Source organism: Kogia breviceps, chromosome 2 (genome assembly GCF_026419965.1).
Source record: "Kogia breviceps isolate mKogBre1 chromosome 2, mKogBre1 haplotype 1, whole genome shotgun sequence".
Lineage (NCBI taxonomy): Eukaryota > Metazoa > Chordata > Mammalia > Artiodactyla > Physeteridae > Kogia > Kogia breviceps.
This window is the reverse complement of record NC_081311.1, coordinates 100,222,779-100,245,626: the sequence shown is the minus strand read 5'-3', so window position 1 is coordinate 100,245,626 and position 22,848 is coordinate 100,222,779. Positions and strand designations below refer to the sequence as shown.

The 22,848-nt window shown below is 42.8% G+C and overlaps 1 protein-coding gene and 1 long non-coding RNA gene across 5 annotated transcripts in view; one reads left to right on the top strand and one right to left on the bottom strand.

The window, feature by feature from the left end:
* LOC136793585 (uncharacterized) overlaps window positions 1-17,049 on the bottom strand; it is a 28,351-nt gene extending 11,302 nt beyond the window's left edge. For 3 of the 4 annotated variants that reach the window (XR_010839079.1, XR_010839080.1, XR_010839078.1), the window contains exon 1: window positions 16,288-17,049. This is a non-coding gene — a long non-coding RNA (uncharacterized lncRNA). Of the gene's footprint in view, window positions 1-1,944; window positions 2,032-16,287 lie in introns of those variants that run through there. The other variant, XR_010839082.1, reaches the window with a different exon arrangement.
* ACTR3 (actin related protein 3) overlaps window positions 16,359-22,848 on the top strand; it is a 59,039-nt gene continuing 52,549 nt past the window's right edge. Inside the window, exon 1 of the mRNA XM_059052222.2 lies at window positions 16,359-16,812. Coding sequence (XP_058908205.1) covers window positions 16,769-16,812 — 44 coding nt within the window. The 5' untranslated portion in view covers window positions 16,359-16,768. The remainder of the gene's footprint in view (window positions 16,813-22,848) is intronic.

Sequence of the window (22,848 nt, the reverse complement as noted above, 5' to 3'; positions counted from 1 at the left end):
TCTCTTTTTATGCCTTTTGGTTTTTGAACCATGAAAACATACTAGCTATTTAAAACATGAAGCAATAAAATTGAAGACAAAGAAAGAGAATAAGAATTAAACTTTAAGAAGAAAGAAGGAGGAGAAAAGAAAGAAGGAAGGAGGGATGTAGGGAGAAAAGAGAACTGATAGGCATTTCATGTTCTGTACGGCAAGGGGTAGATATTACAAGCTTAGATTATACTATGACCATTAGGCCACAGGGTTTTATTTACATATCTTTTAATAAATCATGTGCTTATTAGGCATTTACTGAACACCAGGGACAGTGCTAGAATATTATTCTATTTAATTTTTTTCCTTATGTCTGTGAAATAGGTATTAAGTTGAATCATATGAAATTGTCAGTACTCAATGATTTTTGACTTACAAAAATGTCAGTTTCATATGTTCAACCTAATGTTAACATCCCCATTTTAATGATGAGTAACCCAAGGTTCAGAAACACTGAGTAACTGTCCAGTGGGGCACACAGCTTGCAGAGAGACTCCTGATCTGAACCCAGATCTCCTGTTTCCACTGAGTAGCAGGTGTACATTTCAGGCCACAAAAGTAAATGTACAAGAAATGTTTAACTTTCTTTACATATGTGTGACCTTAAATGCCACCAAATGGTAGAGATGTGACTGTAAAAACACAAACAGAGATCGGATGATGCTTCTGCCAGCCCAAGAACACTGAAGATTGCCATCAAGTCACCAGAAACTAGGAGAGAGGGCTGGAATGGATCCTTCCCTCAGAGCCCTCGGAAGGAAGCAACCCTGCCCACACCTTGATCTCAGACTTCTGGTCACCAGAACTGTGAGACGATACATTTCTGTTGTTTAAGCCCCCAAGTTTGTGGTCCTTTGTTACAGCGGTGCCAGGAAGCTAACATACAGCCCATCACTGTTTGCAGAATAAAACTAGCCCTCCCCACAACCCCTTGTAGCTTCCAGTTCTGTTCCATTTCAACAAAACCAGAAAAGAATTCACTTAAAAGCGAGACACAATGAACTGAATCCTACCCAAGGGCATGAAACCACAGCTTCAACCTTTCCCAAAAGCACAAAACTCTGATTTGGAAACCTACCTCGAAGGATGGGTCACTCCAAGGCCATCTGGGCCACTGACAACTGTCCTCGACTCTTTCTTCCACACAACAAGTGTGACTGCTTTTGTGTCATGGAAAGATTAAATTAATGAGAGAGAGTTTCTGGGGGGAGGGCAGCAGAAGTCTCCATTGCCATTTAATATTAACAGGGCTAAACATATTTCGTTACCTATACTGGGTGCTGATTACATCTTGCTTTCTTTTGTGCAGGCAAATCCACTTGGAATTATTTTGGACTCAGCGTGGGCATGGTTCTTTGTTCACTCTGTTCCATTCCCCATGGTTTCTTTATTGATGCGAGATCATTAATGAATGAAGAACTAAATGAATATTCCTTTTAAAAAAATTAAATGACCACGTTTCCAGTTATATATTTCCAACAGCATGTTCATTAGCTATTTTATATCTCTGATGTGCATTTTGGGATGTGAGCCTTGCAATACCCTCCTGAGTTCTTCTGTGATGATGATGACCATTTGGTCCTTTGCCTAACAACTCCCCATGTATTGTCTCTGGAGACCAGTCAGAAACCAGAGCCCCAGCGAGGTAGTTTGGTTGAGGGAACTTAATACAATGAACTGGTTACAAAGGTGTTGGACGGGCCAGAAAGCCAAACTGGGGAAGGAAGGGAACCTCAGTGAGAAGCAATAGCAGGAAGCCTCTGCCCTCCATCCCTAGGGTTGGAGAGACCAACAGACAGGCTAGATTAACAGAGGCCTAGAGCCACCGTCCCCAGATGGACCTAGAATGAGAATCACAGAGAGGCAGTCACTGTGGGAGAAGCCCCCTGAATCCGAAAAGGAGGAAAATACCTTGGCTTCTCTTCTTCTTCTTCTGCCAGTGTTCCTAATTTATCTTTTTATCTTTCATTGTCCTAATTCCTTTTTGGCATGGTCAAGTGAGTCTAGGAAATGGAGTTGGCAGGAATCAGCTTCCTTCCAAACAGACAGAATAAGAGAATGGCAAGGAATGAATGGATTTGAGAGCAAGTAGGCAAATGACAAGCACATTAAGGCCCTAGTGCAGTATGTTATGTTGGGCTTTGGGTAGCAAATGGTCAAAGCAGGTCTGAGAAGCCAAAACCAGAGACTGGGCAAAGCTAGTGAGGTATGACTGATATTGCATACAGAATACAGGGTCATAAACAGGAGTTGAGTCAACAGAGGGGACTAGCACAATACATCATAAACTATTAGTAGAGGCGTATAAAACAGTCTCCTAGAGGTCAGAGGAAACACAGTCATAGATTTTCATGATAATTAGGCCATATTACGGGGATAGACCATCAATCAGCACACACAGGGTAGTAACAAGGGGTCAAATAGGCTTAGAGAGTTGCAATTCATTATCTGTATGTAGGAATCCACTCCAAATAACCAGTCTGAAAGGTAGACATTAGAAGTCCAAATGGACTTTTCTTTTTGTCAATATCTTTGCCATTTTATATTTTCTGGTTATCTGAAGTTAATTCCTACATCTGCTTGGAAACTGCACTTTGAAATCATTGATATTAGCTTGACTACTTGCCATTCATTGCTTTCTCATGAGAGCAAATTATAAAGAAAAGTTGTACCTATTTGAGTTTTCTGTTGATTTCAAACTCGATAAGTAGGATGTTCCTGTTAGGTACTCAGAAGGCACTTATCTGCAGTGAGGAAGGCAAAGATAATGGGAAATAAACAAAAAAGGAATCATCCAATCAATGAACAGAATGAAAGCTTAAACATAAAGAGTGAAGTAACCAACAAGTTAAGTCTTACATTTTCTGTCCTTGTATTATTTATCTTTCATGGGCTTAAGTAAAGCTTTTCTTATTTATGGCATCATATGAGAAAAAGATAAATAGATCCTTTAAAGTGATCATACTACTCTACTTAAAAATAATCTCTCTGGATCCACAAATGCTTATCTGGATAACTGAAATGAAAATTGTTCCTTGTCTTTAATTAATTAGATTGAAAGTTTTAAAAATATATTTTTTTATTAACCAAGGTCTTTTTGGTGGAATCTAAATTAATATCCATAGGAGATGCCTGGTTCACTGATTACACAGGCACCTTGCAATAATTAATATTTGGAAGAAAGCAGTGTATTTTGCATACTCTTATTCATCAAAAATGTGCATTTTGGAAAACAAAGGAAGCATGTACAATTTTAGAAATACTAGTTTATATGATCACACACACACACACACACACACACACACACACACACGAGGCCCAAAGCCTACATAACGAGTCTGTTGTAGCTGTAATCTAGATAATTAATAAAATTCATTCACCCAGAAATGGAGGCATCAAATGTGTGCAGGCACAAGGCTAGGCTCTGAGAACATGTAGATACACATAATTCCTAGCTTCAGGAAGTTTATAAGCTAGAGAGAAAGTCTAAGAGGCTGCTAGAGAAGCTATGAGAGGTGACTCTTGCTGGGGACCACAGGTGGCACAAAGCAGGGAGGTGTCCTTAGGCGAGGAGTCATCCACAGGTTTTCAAGTTCAAGGTTTGCAAAGCTGAGGCTCTGGATCTTGGATAGCCCAGTCCCAAGCCTTGGCCTCCTGCCCATGGCAAGTTCCAGCCTGGCCTCCACCTTGAGCTAACATCACACTGCTGTACACACAGCCACGCCTCCCGCCTACCTCTGGCTCCCAGTTCTCAAGGGCACCCTTTACAAACTTAATGCCACCTCCACCTCCCCCTGCTCCTTCCCCCCACTTCACTTCCCACATCAAACAGACCGTCTAGTGCTGCCCATTACGTTTTGCAGAAGTATCTCTGAACATCTGCCTGTGCTACAGTGCAGGTACCTGCCATTTCTTAATTTGTTCTTTCACAACGGTCTCCCATCGGGTCTCTCCATCTCCTGTTTTGATCAGCTCTACTGCAACTTTCCACTGGCAAAGAGCTATCCTTCTAGAACATGCTATTCTCTTTCCCAGTACCTTCTGATAGATCCCCACTGTCCACGCACAGTGGCTCTCAGACTTGGATGTGCCCCATTATCACGTTAGGGAACTTTTTTTTCCAACAGATTCCTCTTGAACCAAAATTTCTGCAAGTGTAGCCTGGGTAATCTGTTTTCTTAACAAGTTTTTCAGATGGCTCTTTACTGTCAGCCTGGTTCTAGTCGGGGGACCAGGGTTTTGGAACTGCAAGATGAAGTCCAAACCTAGCACACACAGTCATTCACATTGACTCTTCCCCGGTACACACCCCATACCATGGCCACAGCTGTAATCCACTTCTGAAACTCTCAGGGTTCTCCTAAGCCTCTGTCCCTGCACATGCTGTTCTCTCCAGAATTGCTTTTCACTCCTTTTCTACCCTGGAAAGCATTCCCTAAGCCTTCTTCTTTAAAGCTTTCCCTGATCTCTCAGCTGAGTGAGCTAAGGGTCCTCCTCTGCTTTTAAAAGCCCTGTGCAAATCACTGCTCATGGTGTACTTTATTATTATTATTTAAATAAACATTTATTTTATTTTTGGCTGCGTTGGGTCTTCCTTGCTGCGCACTGGCTTTCTCTAGTTGCGGCGAGCGGGGTCTACTCTTTGTTGTGGTGCATGGGCTTCTCATTGCGGTGGCTTCTCTTGTTGCGGAGCACGGGCTCTAGGCGTGCGGGCTTCAGTAGTTGTAGCACGTGGGCTCAGTAGTTGTGGCTTGCGGGCTCTAGAGCGCAGGCTCAGTAGTCGTGGTGCACGGGCTTAGCTGCTCCGCGGCATGTGGGATCTTCCCGGACCAGGGTTCGAACCCGTGTCCCCTGCCTTGACAGGCGGATTCTTTTTTTTTTTTTTTGCGGTACGCGGGCCTCTCTGTGTTGTGGTTTCTCCCGTTGCGGAGCAAAGGCTCCGGACGCGCAGGCTCAGCGGCCATGGCTCACGGGCCCAGCTGCTCCGCGGCATGTGGGATCCTCCCGGACCAGGGCACGAACCCGTGTCCCCTGCATCGGCAGGCGGACTCTCAACCACTGTGCCACCAGGGAAGCGCTCATAGTGTACTTTAATTTTCATTTGTCTGTTTTCCTTCCTGTACTTGGACTTCTTCAAGGGGTGGGGCTGCAAATTACTCATCTCTTTAATCTTAGTGTCCAGCCTTGTTCCTGATTCATAACTGGCACATAACATAAATGAATGGATGGATAAATGAATGAACAGAGTTCTAGTCACACTATGGTAGAAACTGGCTGTGTATAGACTATTATTCTTTATGAACTAAATAATTATATATCTTCCAACAGAATATTATTAAGTGAAGCTAGCAGAAGTTCTTCAGCATTTGAGATGAAATGGAAACCAAAATAAATGCTACTGCAAAAATATAATTGCTTTCCCAGTACAGGATTGAGGGAATCATTAAACATTTAGATTAATGTATTGTTTGGCAGATGGCCAATGTTTTTATTTTTCATTTGCCTTTGTGTTCATTTATGGGCTGGCAAGATACACACACACATGCAATGCATCTTTTTTTGTTTTTGTTTTTGCAAAGTCAAAAATATTTTTCAGTGTATTTCTATTTTTTCTGCTTTAGTGTTGGTAGTATTTTTGTTTCAAGGAACTTATCATAAATCCCCAACCACTAAGCAAGAAATTAACACTTAGTTGTAACAGTTTATAAGTTAATGTAAATGTAAATTGAATTTTTAATGGACTTGGTTTGTTTTTGCTTAGATTCATTACCTCTCTTTGGGTATTACACACTTATTTTTCCCTTTGTGACTCCTCCTCCTCCACTTTCTGTCCATGTGGTTCTTTTCGGTGGGACTGCTAGGGGGAGGGGGCATGTGACCCAGGCTTGCCCAACTGGAGTCACAGTGAAGTGCTCAGGGAAGACACCTAATCCAAGGCAGCCAATGAGAGTTCGTGCCAGTTCCTTTGTCGGGACCATAGGGGAAGATGTACTCTCTGCACTGGGATTGATAAAGCATTAGAACATCAGCCATTTTTGCCGTGGAGTGAGTAAAGCTGCCTAAGAATGAAGCCAACACAGTGAGAAGCAAAGCCAAAAGAGAAAGAGAGGCAATTTCTGATGATATTTTGAGCCTTTGCATCCAGCTGTAAAGGACTGTAGACAGTTTACCCCTTGGGATATATACTTATTTGAGCTCCACTCACTCTAAAGAAAAAAATTCCTTTTTATTCTTAAGCTGATTTGAGTTTGCTTTCTCTCATTTACTACCATAAGTGTCTTGACCATAAGACATTATGTCTAATTTTATAGCATCACTGAATTTGTTGTACTACACAAGAATTGTGTGAATTTTCAATAAAGCTCTTCTCTTCTATGAACCTCTAGAGATATACTTAAGTACAAGTCATTTACTAGTTTGTTGTGAGATCTTAAATAAGTCACTTAATTCTCTGTACCCCAGTTTCCTCATTTGCTAAACTGGGGAGTTAATACTAAGTGCCTTCTGCAGAATTATTATTCTGTGGAAAAAACACTGACACTTTAGAGCAACTGACTGCTATTTAAGGATCATAATTCCCAACCATAAATGCTGTTATGGCATATAGTAAGTGTCAGGGGCTGGGGGTAGGGGGTAGGGTGGAAAAGCAGGAGGAGAATGTTTGATAAACTTCATTTTGGATAAACCACAAACAGCCAAATAACTTATTGGGTTGGTCTATTCAATATTGTTTATCATATTATCATTATTACCTTCTTCTGTAATTGGGAGATGAGTTTCAGAAATGTGAGAACCGTCACAGGTTGTCACATTTACCAAAGGATGAAAATAGATGTGTCAGGAAAAAAAATGTATTCATAATTCAGTTTCTTCTCATCAAATTGGAACCAAATGCACAGTTTTAGATGGAGAGGAGAAGCCTAAACATTAGTCAGATATGTGGTTTAAAGAGATGGCAATGCCTGAGACAGAAGTAGGAAAAAGTAATGACTATTTAAAAATCTGGGCTGCTCTAAAACCAGAACCAGTTCTTTCAGAGACCATGGCTCACGGGCCCAGCCGCGGATGTGGGATCTTCCCGGACCGGGGCACGAACCCGTGTCCCCTGCATCAGCAGGCGGACTCTCAACCACTGTGCCAGCAGGGAAGCCCAAGGACCAGTTTTAATAAAAACCAACATGATATATTAAACTAAATGTAATTACACACTGGGTCACATTGTAACTTCAGAGAACTCAGAATGCATTTCTTCTTATCTTTTACTTAAAAAATAATCATGGCTCCATTTCCTGAAACACTTTTTTTCTCTATTTTTTTCTCCAACTGACGCATATGTTTACATGACTTCCTGTTCATTGACACCTAACAAAAGTCACTGCTACCTACAATGTGTTTGTGTTTTCTCTCTCAAATTTGTATTTTCTAATTTTAGGTGTTAATACTTAATGACCTGCTCCTAAGACACACTGAATTTGCTCAGACTGAATCACCCTAAAAGTTTTCTGTGACTATGTCGTGACATTTGCATTGGATTTCCAGTCTGGGTAACTTCTCAGCAATTTTCCTCCTACCTTATTAAATTGTTTTTTTAAATTACAAAATTAATGTATATTCATTGTAATGAGACAGAAAATACAGTTATAACAAAAGTTATAATGAAAAAATTAATCTCCTTCCTTCAGTCTCATCTCTCTCAGGTCTCCATTGCTTTGTGTGCAACCTTCCATGTAGTTTCTATGTTTACACCATATAGAAACATATATGTATATAGGGCCCACCCTTCCTTCCTTTCCACCTCCCTTACTACTCCTTTTTTCCCATAGTTTTCCAAATATCAGATCACACTACAAATCAAAGTCACACAAACTGACAGCCCACAGTTGGGGAAAACATTTTGCTGGCAAAACGTTAAGGAAATTTAACATGAATGACCTGGACTCACATACCTACACGATAATAATATTATTGACATTGCACAGGCCTTCCAATTTAACATGGTCCTTTCCATTCCCTATTATTCATACCTCCACTAATCCACCTTTTTATATTACTGGCCTAACATCTATAAGCATTTGAGTTTATATCCTCCTGATATTACTTAGCAACTTGCTTTTTGCATTTAACATTATGTCATGGTATTATCAATTAGAATTAACTTAACCGAAAATGCCAAATTACAGTGGCTTAAACCCTAAGGGTTTCTTTTTCTCACATGTAAAATAAGTCTGGAAGTGTGTGGGTCCACAGCTTCAGAGTCACAAGGGACCTGAGCTCCCCCTATTTTTCTCCTCCATCTTCCTTGGGACGTGGACTCTAGTCTCAAGGTCAGTTAATCATCCCTAATGGCTAAGGAGCTCTAGTCACTTGATCTGTGTTTCAGGCAGTAAAAAAAGTGGAGGGCAAAAACAAAATGGTCAGCCTCTCCTGAGTCAGCCCTTCTTTAAAGATATTTTCCAGAATTCCCACTCAAATACTTCCACTTAGATCTCACTGGCCATAACTTTGTCATACAGCCACACCTAGCTTCACATGAGGTGGAGAAATGTCTTTTGACTGGGCACACAAGCACCAGAGTAAAATCCAAATACTGTTATTAAGGAGAAGATACAAATATCAGTCTCTGCTCCATATCCCTGCAGGTTAACACGGACATATGGAAGAGACTGTGAAGGCCCTCAAAATCCAGGCTCCTCTTCTTCTGAGTTAAAAGAAACCTCAGATTTAACCTGGTCGCAGAGGCACTTGAACTGAAGGCTCTGTTTCTAAATCTTCACATTTTAAAATAATTCTTCATAATCATAATCTTCTCTCCCTCCAACATCAGTACTTTTATTTTTTTAGGATTCACCAAATGGGATTCCTAGGACTAATGTAAACAAATTTTAAGGGTTTTTTTGTTTTTCTTTTTAAAAAAAAAAATTAAATTATTTATTATTTATTTTTGGCTGCACTGGGTCTTTGTTGCGGTGCATGGGCTTCTCATTGTGGAGCACGGGCTCTAGGCGCACAGGCTTCAGTAGTTGTGGCTTGCAGGCTTAGTTGCTCTGCAGCATGTGGGATCTTCCCGGACCAGGGCCCGAACCCACGTCCCCTGCATTGGTAGATGAGTTCTTAACCACTGTGTCACCAGGGAAGCCCAAATTTTAAGTTTTAATAGATGCTGATGGTTAACTTTGTAGGAGGCTGTGACAATTCATTCTCAGGAACAGTGTTCAGTTGCATATCCATTTTCCTATACACTTCTCACTGCTAGGTATTTTTTTCTCCTTTTAAATGTTGTGAATCATGGGTGAAAAATGACATCTGTCATTGTTTAATTTGTGGTTCCCTTACTACCAGGAATGAAAAGCCTCTTTTCCTATGTTAATTGCCCACTTAAATTTCTTCTGTAGGGAGTTTGTGTTAATACCCTTTGCCAATGTTTCTGTTGGACTATTTGCCTTTTTCTTACCATTTTAACTATGAGAGATGTTAACCTCTGTCATATGTGATGTAACCATTTTCTTCTAATCTCTAAATTCTAAAAAATCTCTAGCCATTGGAAATTTGTTTATGTAACCAAATCTTTCCATGAATGGCGATGGGTTTCTACTTTTACTTAAGTCTCTCCCACCTTGAGCTAATACAAATATTTTCCTGAATTTTTTTCTAATTTTCTAATATACTTAGTTTTTTTTAAAAAATTAATTAATTAATTAATTTATTTATTTTGGCTGCGTTGGGTTTTTTTTAACATTTTTATTGGAGTTTAATTGCTTTACAATGGTGTGTTAGTTCCTGCTTTATAACAAAGTGAATCAGTTACACATATACACATATCCCCTATCTCTTCTCTCGTGCGTGTCTCTCCCTCCCACCCTCCCTATCCCACCCCTCTAGGCGGTCACAAAGCACCGAGCTGATCTCCTTGTGCTATGCAGCTGCTTTCCACTAGCTATCTATTTTACATTTGGTAATGTTTATATGTCCGTATATACACTACCACTCTCTCACTTTGTCCCAGCTTACCCTTCCCCCTCACCGTGTCCTCAAGTCCATTCTCTAGTAGGTCTGCATCTTATTCCCGTCTTGCCCCTAGGTTCTTCATGACTATTTTTTGTTTTAGATTCCACATATATGTGTTAGCATACGGTATTTGTTTTTCTCTTTCTGACGTACTTCACTCTGTATGACAGACTCTAGGTCCATCCACCTCACTACAAATAACTCAATTTCATTTCTTTTTATGGCTGAGTAATATTCCATTGTATATATGTGCCACATCTTCTTTATACATTCATCTGTCGATGGACACTTAGATTGCTTCCAAGTCCTGGCTATTGTAAATAGAGCTGCAGTGAACATTTTGGTACATGACTCTTTTTGAATTATGGTTTTCTCAGGGTATATGCCCAATAGTGGGATTGCTGGGTCGTATGGTAGTTCTATTTGTAGTTTTTTAAGGAACCTCCACACTGTTCTCCATAGTGGCTGTATCAATTTACATTCCCACCAACAGTGCAAGAGGGTTCCCTTTTCTCCACACCCTCTCCAGCATTTATTGTTTGTTATACTTATAGTTTTGTTTTTATTATTCGACTCATTCAGTCAACTATTTGTTGACCACTTATTATGTGCCACGTCTTCTTCAAATTCTAGTGGGGATGCCTTCTAGTTAGGAAAGACGGACAATAATGCAATGAATCAATAAAAAAGCGAGGCATTTCACCAGAGAATTAAAACATGGTGACATGGTAGAGTGAGGCGGGCTATTCCAGACTGAGTGGCCAGGAAAAGCTTCTCTGAGGAGATGGGATTCAAACTGATTCAGGAATAACTACTGTTCTGGGGAGAAGTCGAGGGAGAAGATGCAGGTGAGAATGGCCTTGGGATGTGTGAAGGGCAGGAAGGCTGATGTGGCTAGTGCCTCAGGTTGAGGAGACATGCTGGAGAGGGAGGCAGGTACTGGCAGGCTTAGCAGGCCAATGAGGAGTTTGGATTTTATTCTACACTGAGGACTTGTAGTCCATCTGGACTTTGTTTTTATATGTAATATGGTATGTGTGTGTGGGGAGTCTGACTTTTATTTTCTTTCACATTGAGAGTTATATTTTAAATAAACTATTCATCATTTGCAGGTGGTGGGGTGGGGACTAGGGTGATATCCTACAGACCCTCACCTCATTTCAAACACTGTACAGATATCATCATTATATGAAATACACGTTGAATTGAAATTAAACATATAATGAGTCTAATTTGTTTTGTTTTTGTTTTTTTTTGGCCACGCAGCAAGGCATGTGGGATCCTAGTTCCCTGACCAGGGATCCAACCCATGCCCCCTGCAGTGGAAGCGCAAAGTCTCAGCCACTGGACCACCAGGGACGTCCCCATGAGTATAATATTTTTATCCCAGGGATGTGACCATTGAATAAAATCCTTCTAGAACTACTTTTTAGAAACATGGTCAGGAAGTCATCTCAAAACCCAATTTTAATACTTTATAGTCACACAAAACTTCTTTTTTAAAAAAAATTAATTTAGTTATTATTTATTTATGGCTGTGTTGGGTCTTCGTTTCTGTGCGAGGGCTTTCTCTAGTTGTGGCAAGCGGGGGCCTCTCTTCATCGCGGTGTGCGGGCCTCTCACTATCGCGGCCTCTCTTGTTGCGGAGCACAGGCTCCAGACGCGCAGGCTCAGTAGTTGTGGCTCACGGGCTTAGTTGCTCCGCGGCACGTGGGATCTTCCCAGACCAGGGCTCAAACCCGCGTCCCCTGCAGGGAACACCAGGGAAGCCCCCACACAAAACTTTTGATCAAAAACTATAGCCCTGAGCTTCCCTGGTGGCACAGTGGTTAAGAATCCGCCTGCCAAGGCAGGGGACACGGGTTCATTCCCTGGTCTGGGATGATCCCACATGCCGCGGAGCAACTGAGCCTGTGCACCACAACGACTGAGCCTGCGTTCTAGAGCCTGCGAGCCACAACTACTGAGCCTGCGCTCTAGAGCCCACTAGCCACAACTACTGAAGCCCATGCACCTGGAGCCCATGCTCCACAAGAGAAGCCACCACAATGAGAAGCCTGTGCACCGCAACCAAGAGTAACCCCCGCTCGCCGCAACTAGAGAAAGCCAGTGCACAGCAACAAAGACCCAATGCAGCCAAAAAGAAAAACAAACAAATAAATTAATGTAAAAAAAAAAACAACCACCATAGCCCTAGCTGATTGGCCATTTTATGCATTAGACTTGGCTCTGAAAAAATAATTTTGGGCCAATTCTAAAAATCAAACCTACCCACAAAGGGCCAAGCTTTGTTACCAATGAAGATATTGAAAGGAATGTGTAACGGCTCTGAAGGCAAGTTTGAAGGAAACCTTCCAAAAATATTTTGCATGATGATAACTTTAAAAGAGTAAGCACACAGGCCCCAAAAGAAATTCTGTGAAAAGGAGGACTAACTTTTGGATGTTTAGCTCTGTATAAGTAATAAGTAACAGAGTCATTACTTTATAATTCAACCATATTCCTCTCGATCTGTTCATAAAATCATTTTATAATTTGTAATATGCTTTTTAAAAAATTTAAGCTTTACAACAACCCTGTGGGTTAGGTATTCCTGCCATTTTTATAGATGAAGAAACAGATTACATTTAAATTTAAAAAGCTCATACTCAAGTTTCTTGATTCCAAGTTCAGTGTTCTCTCAACATACGAAGTTATCTAAGATCACACAACTTGAGAAAGTAGAAGCCACAGTTCACAGCCATCATCTCCTCTGACCACTAGGCTGCATGGGCATCTTGACCATTTATCTATCTGCTTTAATCACTGCTCTCTGTAGATTTGACTGGTCTGCCAACTTGCAATAGTCACCCGTGCAGCAAGTACCTAAGCTGAAATAGTAATGTTTAAAAAAATAATAATGTTTCCCACTTTAAAATAATGGTGATTGAGTGACATGTGAATTTCTTGGGCATTTTAAGATTCAGAGACACGTGCTAAATTGGCCTTAAAACACAGGAATGACCTAGGAAATCTCATGGTAACTGGCAACCAGTGTATCAGTCAAAATTAAACAATGCTTATGGCATTATAACTAAAGAGCCCTGAAAAGGGGTCAGAACTGGGTGTTTGGTCTGGACTCTGTTCCCTAGTTTGTCTAAGATACTGGGAAAATCACTTAAACTTTCTGGGCTTCTGTATCACTTAGGGTTCTTAAATTTGATGCAAGTAATGGGAACTGATTGCTGCTAAGTTAGGCAAAAGGGGATTTATTGGAAGGATATTGTAAGACGCACAAATGCTTGAAAGGCTGGGAACTGGGCTTGGAAACTAACAAGAACAAAGCACCTGGTTGGCCTGAACTAAAAGGGAAATTAGGATGCTACCAGGGAGTAATGGATTTAGAGTGGTCAAACAAACCCCACCCATCCACCACTGCTTTCCTTTCCACATCTTACAAGATCATCTCCAAGAGGGCTTCCAGTTTGGACATCCTCTGCTTCTCTGTATTTGGAGAAGGGTGGGCAGGAAGCAGGGGGTGCATATGCAGACAGGGTGGTCAGAAATGCTTTGGCCAGATGTGTCTCCAAAGTACAGACGCTGACAATGTGGCACGTAGGAAGCAGGAAGTAGAAGGGGTCTTGAGCAAGCAAAGCGTTTGGGTAGATGTTATGAGGAACCTCCACAAATGACACTTCTCGTTAAGTGTTGCAAGCTTCCAAACGCTTCTAACTGTCACAGCCTTATAGACGAAGGACAGTCCTGACCACGTGAAAGAAACTGTGGCAGGGTTCCTCACGCCTACGAAATGAGATACAGCACCTAGCACTGACATCAACCTCATATTTGAATGTAATACACAAGTAAACATTAAACAGCCTCTCAAATCAAACATTGAAAACTGACAGACTACAGGTCAGATACAGCCTTCAAAGATTTAGTTACCAACAGATAAAAATACCGATTTCTGACTGTTCTTGAATAAAGGGAGGCTTTGGCAACACCAGGCCTACATTCCCACATAGCAACAGTTTTCTACTGTCTTTGGTGGGCTCTCCGCATTGCCATACCCTCCTCACTTATAATGTTGCCTGCCCGGGCTGTGGGAGCATTCTAGTTTCTGAACACTGATGCAACTACTTCCATGACAACCCACCCAAGGCCAGCATTTGGACAGCCATTTTGAGGACCTACCACTCTGGGTTTCCCTGAGCATGAGAACTTCCCTGAGTTCAAGTTCCTAACCTCTGTCCTTGGGACCCCTTAGGTAAGATCCCTTTAGTCCTGACTTAACCACCTGTGATGCTGGAAACAACCATTTTCTCTACTGCAACCAAGCCACATCTCCCTCCTGTGTCAGAGCCAATCTTTAGGCATCTGGTCTCCCAAATGACCTTAAATACCTGATGGTGAAAAAAGGAGCAAGGAATCCCCATGTAGCATCTTCTACATGTAGGGAAAAACAAAACAAAACAATGCATCTGAACGAAGAATCACTTCTGTCTGCCTTCTTGGAAGACGACCTCTGGGGAAAGCCTCCCCTGAGGATTATGTATTTTTCTATGAGTAGCTGGGGATGTGCTGGGCACCAGTTGATGGTAATGATGGTGACGCCCCTTAGTACGTCTCCTTCACACGTATCCAATCCCATCTGGATGCTACTCCTCCCACGTTTCTATCCCTGAATGCCAGCATCATGTATGATACATGACCATTCACTTCACTCTTTACTCTGTGGGATCCATTCCCTACAAAGCAGCCAGAACACTTCCTTGCTTAAGTCTCTCTGATGGCTTCCAAATAGCTTTCAGGCTAAATTTTAAGACACTTAAAGAAGTCTACAAATCCTTGCATCATTTGATTCTTCCTTCTCTCTCAGGTTTCATCTCCCATTCCGTCTCCCCTGGCTCACTTCACTTTGATCACTTGCCTCTTCTTTCAATTTGTGGAAGAAGCCAAGCTCTTTCTCACCTCAGGGCCTTGACTCCTGCTGTTTCCACTTCCTGGAAGGCTCCCCTTCCTCCTCACCCTCTCCTCTATTTCCTACTATCCTCCACTCTCAGCTTTTAAATGCCACTTTGTCAGAGAAGCCTCCCCTACCTTCTACCTCCCTCCGATTCTCCCACTCCTCCTCCCCATTTCTCATACCCCCTGCTTTCTGGCTTCTATTGCTCTTAACACAATTTGTATGTTTCCCCTCTAAACTGTAAACTCTACAGCACAGAGACCTTATCTATTTTATGCCTATAGAATATTTAGGGTCAGCAGAGTCCCTTGACATAATCGAGTGGGTGAGCAATCCTTATCTGCCCAATGAATGAAAAACCTATAGCTCATCCCCCGGGCTGGTCTAAATCTTCTGGAGTAATTAGACATCCTTTCTGAGCAAACATATTTCTATTTCAGTCACATATAAGCATATCCACATGGTTTATCAGAAGGTAAGCCTGGTGGAGAAAAAAGCTATTCACTTTATAGTTTTCCCAGGTTGGGGGGCGGGCGGGTCCCATCCCATCACCTGGGAACTCTGTAGAAATGCACATTACCAGGGCCCCCTCCACACCAAATCATCAAGAGAATTCACGGCCCAGCATTCTGTGCTTTAACAAGCCTTCCACGTAATTCTCATGCACGCTTTGAGAAGTCTGAAAACCACTGTTCCAGGCTTTCCAGTTTTTAGCTTTTTTTTTTTAAATTAAAATCTTTGGTCCTTAATCTTTGGCTTCATCCTGCAAAAGTAGAACAGTAGAATCTTAAACTACTCCAGAGGGAAATCTTTGTCATCGTCCAAAGCCATCAAAGGTGTATTTGTGTAGAGTATGTTACGAAGACCATATTCTCGGGAGGTCTGCCTTCCTCGTGGGCACAGGCCTGCCCTCCGGAGGGCCTTCAATCTAAACCGTGTTGTAACGCTTGTAACACGCGAGGCTGTAACAACGCACAAGTGTAACTGAAAAAAAAAAAGAACGCACAAAGGCAGAGGAGCCACGGCGCAAGCCTTTGTTCAACCCTCCACCGACTGCTCACCCTCGGTCTGATATCGCTCTTTTCCACGCGGAAAAGCAGCCACTCAAGTTAGAAAAAAAGGATGTGTGCCGCTGACAACGTTTTCCATTAGGCCGTTTTCCCCGGGGCACCGGAGAAGATATTCGCGGCGGCGATAGGCGGTCCCAACCTTCCCTCAACCAAGCACAGAAGTAACTGAAACTATCAGCCCCTTCCAGCATCAGAATGAGACTTGGAGGCTCAGGCCGACGTCCCCGCCCCTACCTGGACGAACATCCGAAGTGGACTTCCTCACCGTCGGGACCGGAGCGGCGGCCGGAGGCGCACCTCACTGCGCATGCTCTCTCGCCCCGCCCTCCCGGAGCCGGAACGGGGAGCGCTCGCGGCCTGGGCCTGGCCTGGCCGGGGCGTCGGCACCGGCAGCCATCTTGGCTTCCCGGGGAAAGGCGGCGCGAGGGGAAGAAGTTGTAGGGTGGGGGCAGGAGCGAGGAGGAGGGGAGAGAGAGGGGGAGGAGGCCGCGGCGGGGCAGGGCGGGGACTGCCTGCCCGCCCGGGTTGCGGAAGTGGTAGCCGCTGACCGAGCCTGCTGCTCGCTCGCTACTGCTTTGGCTTCCCGGCTCCCCCGCGGACGGAGAGGGCGGCCTGGCCGTGGATGGTCAGATAGCCTCTACCTCTCGCCGCCCATCCCTGGCCCCAACCGGCACGGAGCAGACGGCGGCAGCGGCAGCAGCAGGCGAGGAGGAAGATGGCGGGACGGCTGCCGGCCTGTGTGGTGGACTGTGGCACGGGGTAAGGGGGCTGATGGGCGGGGGTGGGGAAACTGAGGCGGAGGGAGGAAAATGGCGGGGACGGCAGGAGGCCGGGAGATGAACGGTGCGGCGAGTTGCCGCTGCCGGCTGTGTCCACCCTGGCTCCGCCGGCTGGCGAGGGGTGGGGCCCGGAGCCAGGGCCTCCCTCGTCCCTCGCGCTTCACCCTCTGGGAACCGGGCGGGTGCGCGGGGCCGAGAAGCCCCCGGGGAGCGGCCTCCTCCACTCGACCCCTCCCAGCCCTTCCCCCACCGCCGTGGGCAGCGCCGCCCGCGGAGATGCGGGGACGGTCGCCTCCCCGGGGCCCGCGGTCGCGTTGGGGTGGTCGCGGAGCTCGGCGCGCCCGGCCCTCCTTTCCCCCCGTGCCGCCTCCTGCCCGTGGGTTTGGGCACCGCGGGGCATCGAGCGCGGGGACTGGCCTGGCAGAGGAGCGAGGAAAGAGAAGCGCTCCTGGTAGGTTTTGCAAGATTGCTGTGACAACATTCTGCCCGGGGTGTGGGTGGGGAAGGGGAAGAGTCGGACTCGGAAAACGGGAACCTAGAGCGGGACTTTCATTTGACCACCCGCCTCCTCTTGCTTTTCGACCCCCGGTCTTTAACATCTCCCACGACGTTCTTACCGGTCAACCAAGTCACAGTTTAATTTGAGGGAAAGATGTCATGTGTTACTTCTCTTGCCTCGAAAAAGTCCCCCAGTGAGCAAGCGCGCTGCAACTTCCTTAGTTTTGTCAAAGCCGCTTCCTGCTTTCAGTCTTTTATACCCTTATAAGGTAGTTTTTCGTTTCCAACCTGAACACATCTTACTAGAATTTTCAAAATTAAACAGTTTTCACATAGGCTGAGTGACTGGTGCTGGGTGTCAGTTTATGGGAACCTAAAAAATGTATTTGTGTTCCACGGAGAGAGGGAGGAAGCACCCAGGAGGGTTAATTTAAGTTGTTCATTAAGTTCATTCTGTGACGGTATCTTAAGGCGCGAGGAAGGTGATAGAGTTGTAAAGGGATGTGCTTGCTTTGCAAGGAGTTGTTTATCATACGTCTGTAGTGTAGTTTACTTACATACAGGATGGCGTGAAAGTGGTCGTTCCTTTTGTGTTAATAGGCATTTTAGAGAGTTGCAGCACACTTTATACTTACGTAGAAAATACTGCCTGTATTTTAATGTAGAGTGACTGCTTTACGTTGCAGTATCGGAAGTGTTTTCTTTTGTCCGTGTGTATACCTTGCTGATATAGTATTACTTCTCTCATTTCCCAAATACTCCACATTTTTTGTTTGGGGGGTTGTTGTGAGAAGTGGACTGCCAGACTTCCCCCCCCCTTTCTACTATTCAGCAAACAAACTATTGTTACTTAAAGGACGGTCTGCTCCTCACTATTTGCTCTCTGTTAACATTTCTCTGTAATCTTCATGCTCATACCTTTATGCAAGTGTGGCGGTTTCTAAAATCCCAGCCGTGCATAGGGAAACAACCGATTTATTAATATGTTAATTCAATAGTAATATAGGAAACACCAGCCTCGTTTAGCCTGGAAACTTCCATGTAGTTTTTCGATGGACAGCTAATTAAAGTTCTTTTTTCTTAATCGAATTTCATTTCCCTGAACCAGTATTTTTTTTCCCCCTCCCTTCTTAGTCCAGCTGGTGAGTAGTTTTATGTGTAGGGTGAGTTTTAAAATTAGATTTGGCAGCCTAACTAACAAAGGATTTTCAAGTATGTTTTGTTAAAGTGAAAAATATTGCTACATAATTAATATTCTATGCTTTAGTAATCATTGCCTTGTCAGTAAAATTAGTGTAGCTAATTGTTGCCCTAATAAATAACATGGTAACATCTTAAGTAGGGTGTTAACTCTTTCTCACTTCATTTTTTTCCCTTTCGCAGTAGTTTTGGTTATTTTTGAATTAGTGTCTTGGGTATTTCATTGAGGTTAACTATCCTTAAGTGACCTCTTTCTGACAGGGCAGCCTTGAATTTAAGACACAGACTGAGTGAGCAGGAGGCGTGGGGGACAAGGATTCACTCTATGCTTAGGATATTTTTGTTTTAATATAGCAGTTATTCTTACATTCTTTCATTAGTTTAATCTCACCGGGAGAGGTTGTTAGCTGGACACTCATGATTTAAATGGAACTGATTAGGATACTTCTCACTTCCTTTTACCATCTGTCAGTCTCTGAAATTCCACCTTTAGAGATCCGTTTATTTTGGTTTTCAGAAGGCATTTTGGTCTTTCCTGTTGCCCATTATGCAATCCTGGAAAGTTACACCTTCAACTTTATTAGCAATTAGAGGATAGCTCATTGAAATTGGACCTGTGATAAGCATCTCTAAATAAGGCCTTAATAGAGAGTTTCATGTTCCAGAATACTCTACGTTCGGAGATGCAAATTGTGCACCTACAATTTTTGTGTTCCTTTGTGCTTTAGAGAATGCATTCATCGATCACAGTTACCCACTTAATATAAGTGGAAAATTATAACTGGAATCAAGTTGCTCATTCCATTTCATTATATAAGTTAGGCAAACGGTGACTGAAAAAAGTGGCCATCTGTGAAATTTGGTGGTCTTAGGTTAGAAAAGCTGTAAGAGTTTCGATACATGAAGCTTAATCCCTAAATTTAAAATTAGAGATCCTCCAGCAAAAGTCTTTTATTTCAACGTAAGATAAAGAATCACCGTCCCAGATCATAAAATAGATAACTCCTTTTGGAAAGAATTTAGAAAAAAATACTTCTTTCATATTGATACCATGTCTACATACTTTTTTGGTGGGCGGTCTGTATTGGAATGGTAATGTAGAATAAAATTTTGGGACAGAGATTCTTATTGATAGAGCTGGTTGCTTAAGAACTAAGGTACAGACTCAAACGGGCTACCAGTGGTGAGGAAAACTTTTTTTTTAAAAAAACGTTGTAATACTTGTAAAGTTAAGATTATCCTAAATTATCTTTTGCATGTTTTCCCTCAGAATTCTTCAACGTTCAAGCCAAATAAAGGAACTCCTTATGTGCAGAGTTATTATAGCCTTACTGTAGAGCTCTTGGATATATTCAGATCTAGAATGAGTTAAGGAATTTCTCTGAGTTAAACTTCTTAGCAATCTTAAAATGTAAAGATAAATATTTTGTTGGAGTCAGTGGATGAGGAGCTTACATTATTCATCCTGTCAGTCACATTCTAGCTGTTAGTACAGGTAGGATGCTGTTGTTTGAGAGCAGTGGGGAAGAGCTGAGCGGGTGGCAGAAAATATAAGTGGGGAGTTCATGTTTCTTACATGAATTGTGTACATGATATGTAATAACACTATTTCTCCAGTTGTCTGCAAGGGCAGAAACATTCACAGTATCTGGTTGTTACCAAAAAAGGTTCATTAAAACTCTTATTCCGTCATGGGTCTTTTTGTTGCATGCTGTTTGCAGTAAGTATAGCACACTTGATCCTGTTGAGAAGTTAGATTCTTACTTAGTCTTGCCTAAAATATCTTTCTCCTTTCCTTTCAATCTCTTCCTGCCTGCCAATTTTGTGTTGGAATATTGACTTTGGATTGGGTGTATATTGAATCTAATGAACTTTTCAGCCTTATTGTAAAAATGTTCGGAAATTTTACTTTTAAGCACAGAAGGGAGACCCACTAGTGGAGGACCTGCTGGTCAGGCTTTTTATTTAACTTATTTAGTCTTGTGACAGCTATTTTTACCTCATATTACAAGTGAGAAAATAGGATCAGAGAATTTAAATTACTCTTTTAATGTCATGTAGGTGGGTTGTGAGAGTTGCTATTTGTATTTAAGGGTTTTTTTTTTTTTTTTGCATTTAAGCCCCGTGTTCTTTCTGTTACACCATGGGCACTTCTTTTCAGACCTATGCACGTTGCTTTATTTGTATTAGTGAGCTTAACTCTTTATTCTTTTTAAAAACAATTTTATTTATTTTTGGCTGCATTGGGTCTTCGTTGCTGCGCACTGGTTTTCTCTAGTTGCGGCGAGCGGGGGCTACTCTTCATTGTGGTGCAGTGGCTTCTCTTGTTGCGGAGCACGGGCTCTAGGCGCACGGGCTTCAGTAGTTGTGGCTCGCAGGCTCCAGGGCTCAGGCTCAGTAGTTGCGGTGCGTAGGCTTAGTTGCTCCGCAGCATGTGGGATCCTCCTGGACCAGAGTTCAAACCCATGTCCTCTGCATTGGCAGGCGGATTCTTTTTAAAATTTATTTATTTATTTTATTTACTTATTATTTTTGGCTGCTTTGGGTCTTCGCTGCTGCGCGTGGGCCCTCCCTAGCTGTGGCGAGCCAGGGGCTGCTCCTTGCAGCCGTGCAAGGGCCTCTCACTGTGGCGGCCTCTCCCCTTGTGGAGCACCGGCTCCAGGCGTGCTGGCCTCAGCAGCCATGGCACGCAGGCTCAGCAGTTGTGGCTCGCAGGCTCCAGAGTGCAGGCTCAGCAGCTGTGGCACACTGGCCCACCTGCCCTGCAGCATGTGGGATCCCTCCGGACCAGGGCTGGAACCCTCGTCCCCCATGTTGGCCAGCGTGCTCCTGACCATTGCGCCACCAGGGAAGCTGTGCCAGGCAGATTCCTAACCACTGCGCCACCAGGGAGGTCCTTCTTAGATGAGTTTTAAGCAGTCCTCTCAGCCCCTGTTATGCAGGAATTCTGAAATAGGGTGTTGGCAGTGGGAATGGAGCAGAAGAGATAAATTTGGGAAAGATCCCTTCTTTTGTTTGTACCTTTCTTCTGGCAATTATATTGTTTTGTATGGCTTATTTAGGGTTAGCAAGGGCTTTGTAGTTAGCTGTTTTTGAGTTCAAACTCTACCATTTACTAGCTGTGTGACCTTGTACACTGCAAACTCTACAGGTAATTTTGTAATTTGGAGATCATAGGATCTATCTTACGGGGTTTTTGTTTTTTTGAGATAGTGCATGAAGATGGTTCAGCACAGTGCTTGGTACATAGTAAGAGCTCAGCACAATGTAATTATTACTGTTATCAGTTAGCTCCCTTTTTTATTGAATTGAAAAGTCCTTAAGGAAAGGAACACATTGTCTTATGCTTATTTTCTTATTTCCTGTGGGCTTTGTCTACCACAGTTCTTTGCTCAGTCAAAATGTTTTTGCTGATTTGAGAGATAAAGGTATAGCTAGGACTTGGCAGTTGTTTCTAGTGTATCGTAAATAGGAATCAATGAAGATTTCCGATTCTGAGTTTGAGTGGGACAATAAGGAGTTGGTTTTAAGAAGCTGAGTAAGATTGGAATTTGGATTAATGATCCATAATTGGAAATGTTCTAGGGGAAGTTAAAAATATAGGAGCTTCAGAAATGAAGGTGGGGATCTGACAATAATCATTATAATTTTTAAATTGAAGCTAATAAAATTACAATTTACAGAGAGAACAAAAAGACTGAATATTAATCTTCCTTAAAAAATCTTGGTTATGTGATCTGGCTTCTTGAGCCAAAGAGAAGAATGAGTGAGCACTGTGGCTTGAAGTGGTGAGTGATTTCATCCCACTTTGTAGGAGGCAAAGTCCTTAGGAGAGTTTAGCTCAAGGTAGGGCTAAATTTTCCTCCACAGTGTTCCTCCTTGTCCACAGGGCTCCCCCTCCTCCCATGTGGAAACAGTGAAATGCTTGGACTAGGAGCAGAAGTCTGGGGTGGTTCAAATGCACCTTTAGGCAGTATGTTTTCTGAAACAAAATTCCCCTGTAATAAAAGCATTTGAATGCTCACCTGCAATTCTTTTGGAACTTGTAGCCTCTTTTATGACACTATGGATCTGTGATAGCCACTAGCTTAAGGAGGTAAGCGCAAAATAATATCACTACATTAACATGCTTTATAGCTTACCAAGCACTTATAAATTCATGAATTATTAAGTAATGATGCAAGATAAGGTGATGTTATTGGATAAATATTTTAAATTTGGTTATTCAAAATAGGATACTGATTAATACTGTTTTTTGTGTTGCTTGTTTTATATCTTTATGTGGGCCTTTATATCATAAAATATATAAAAGGTACCT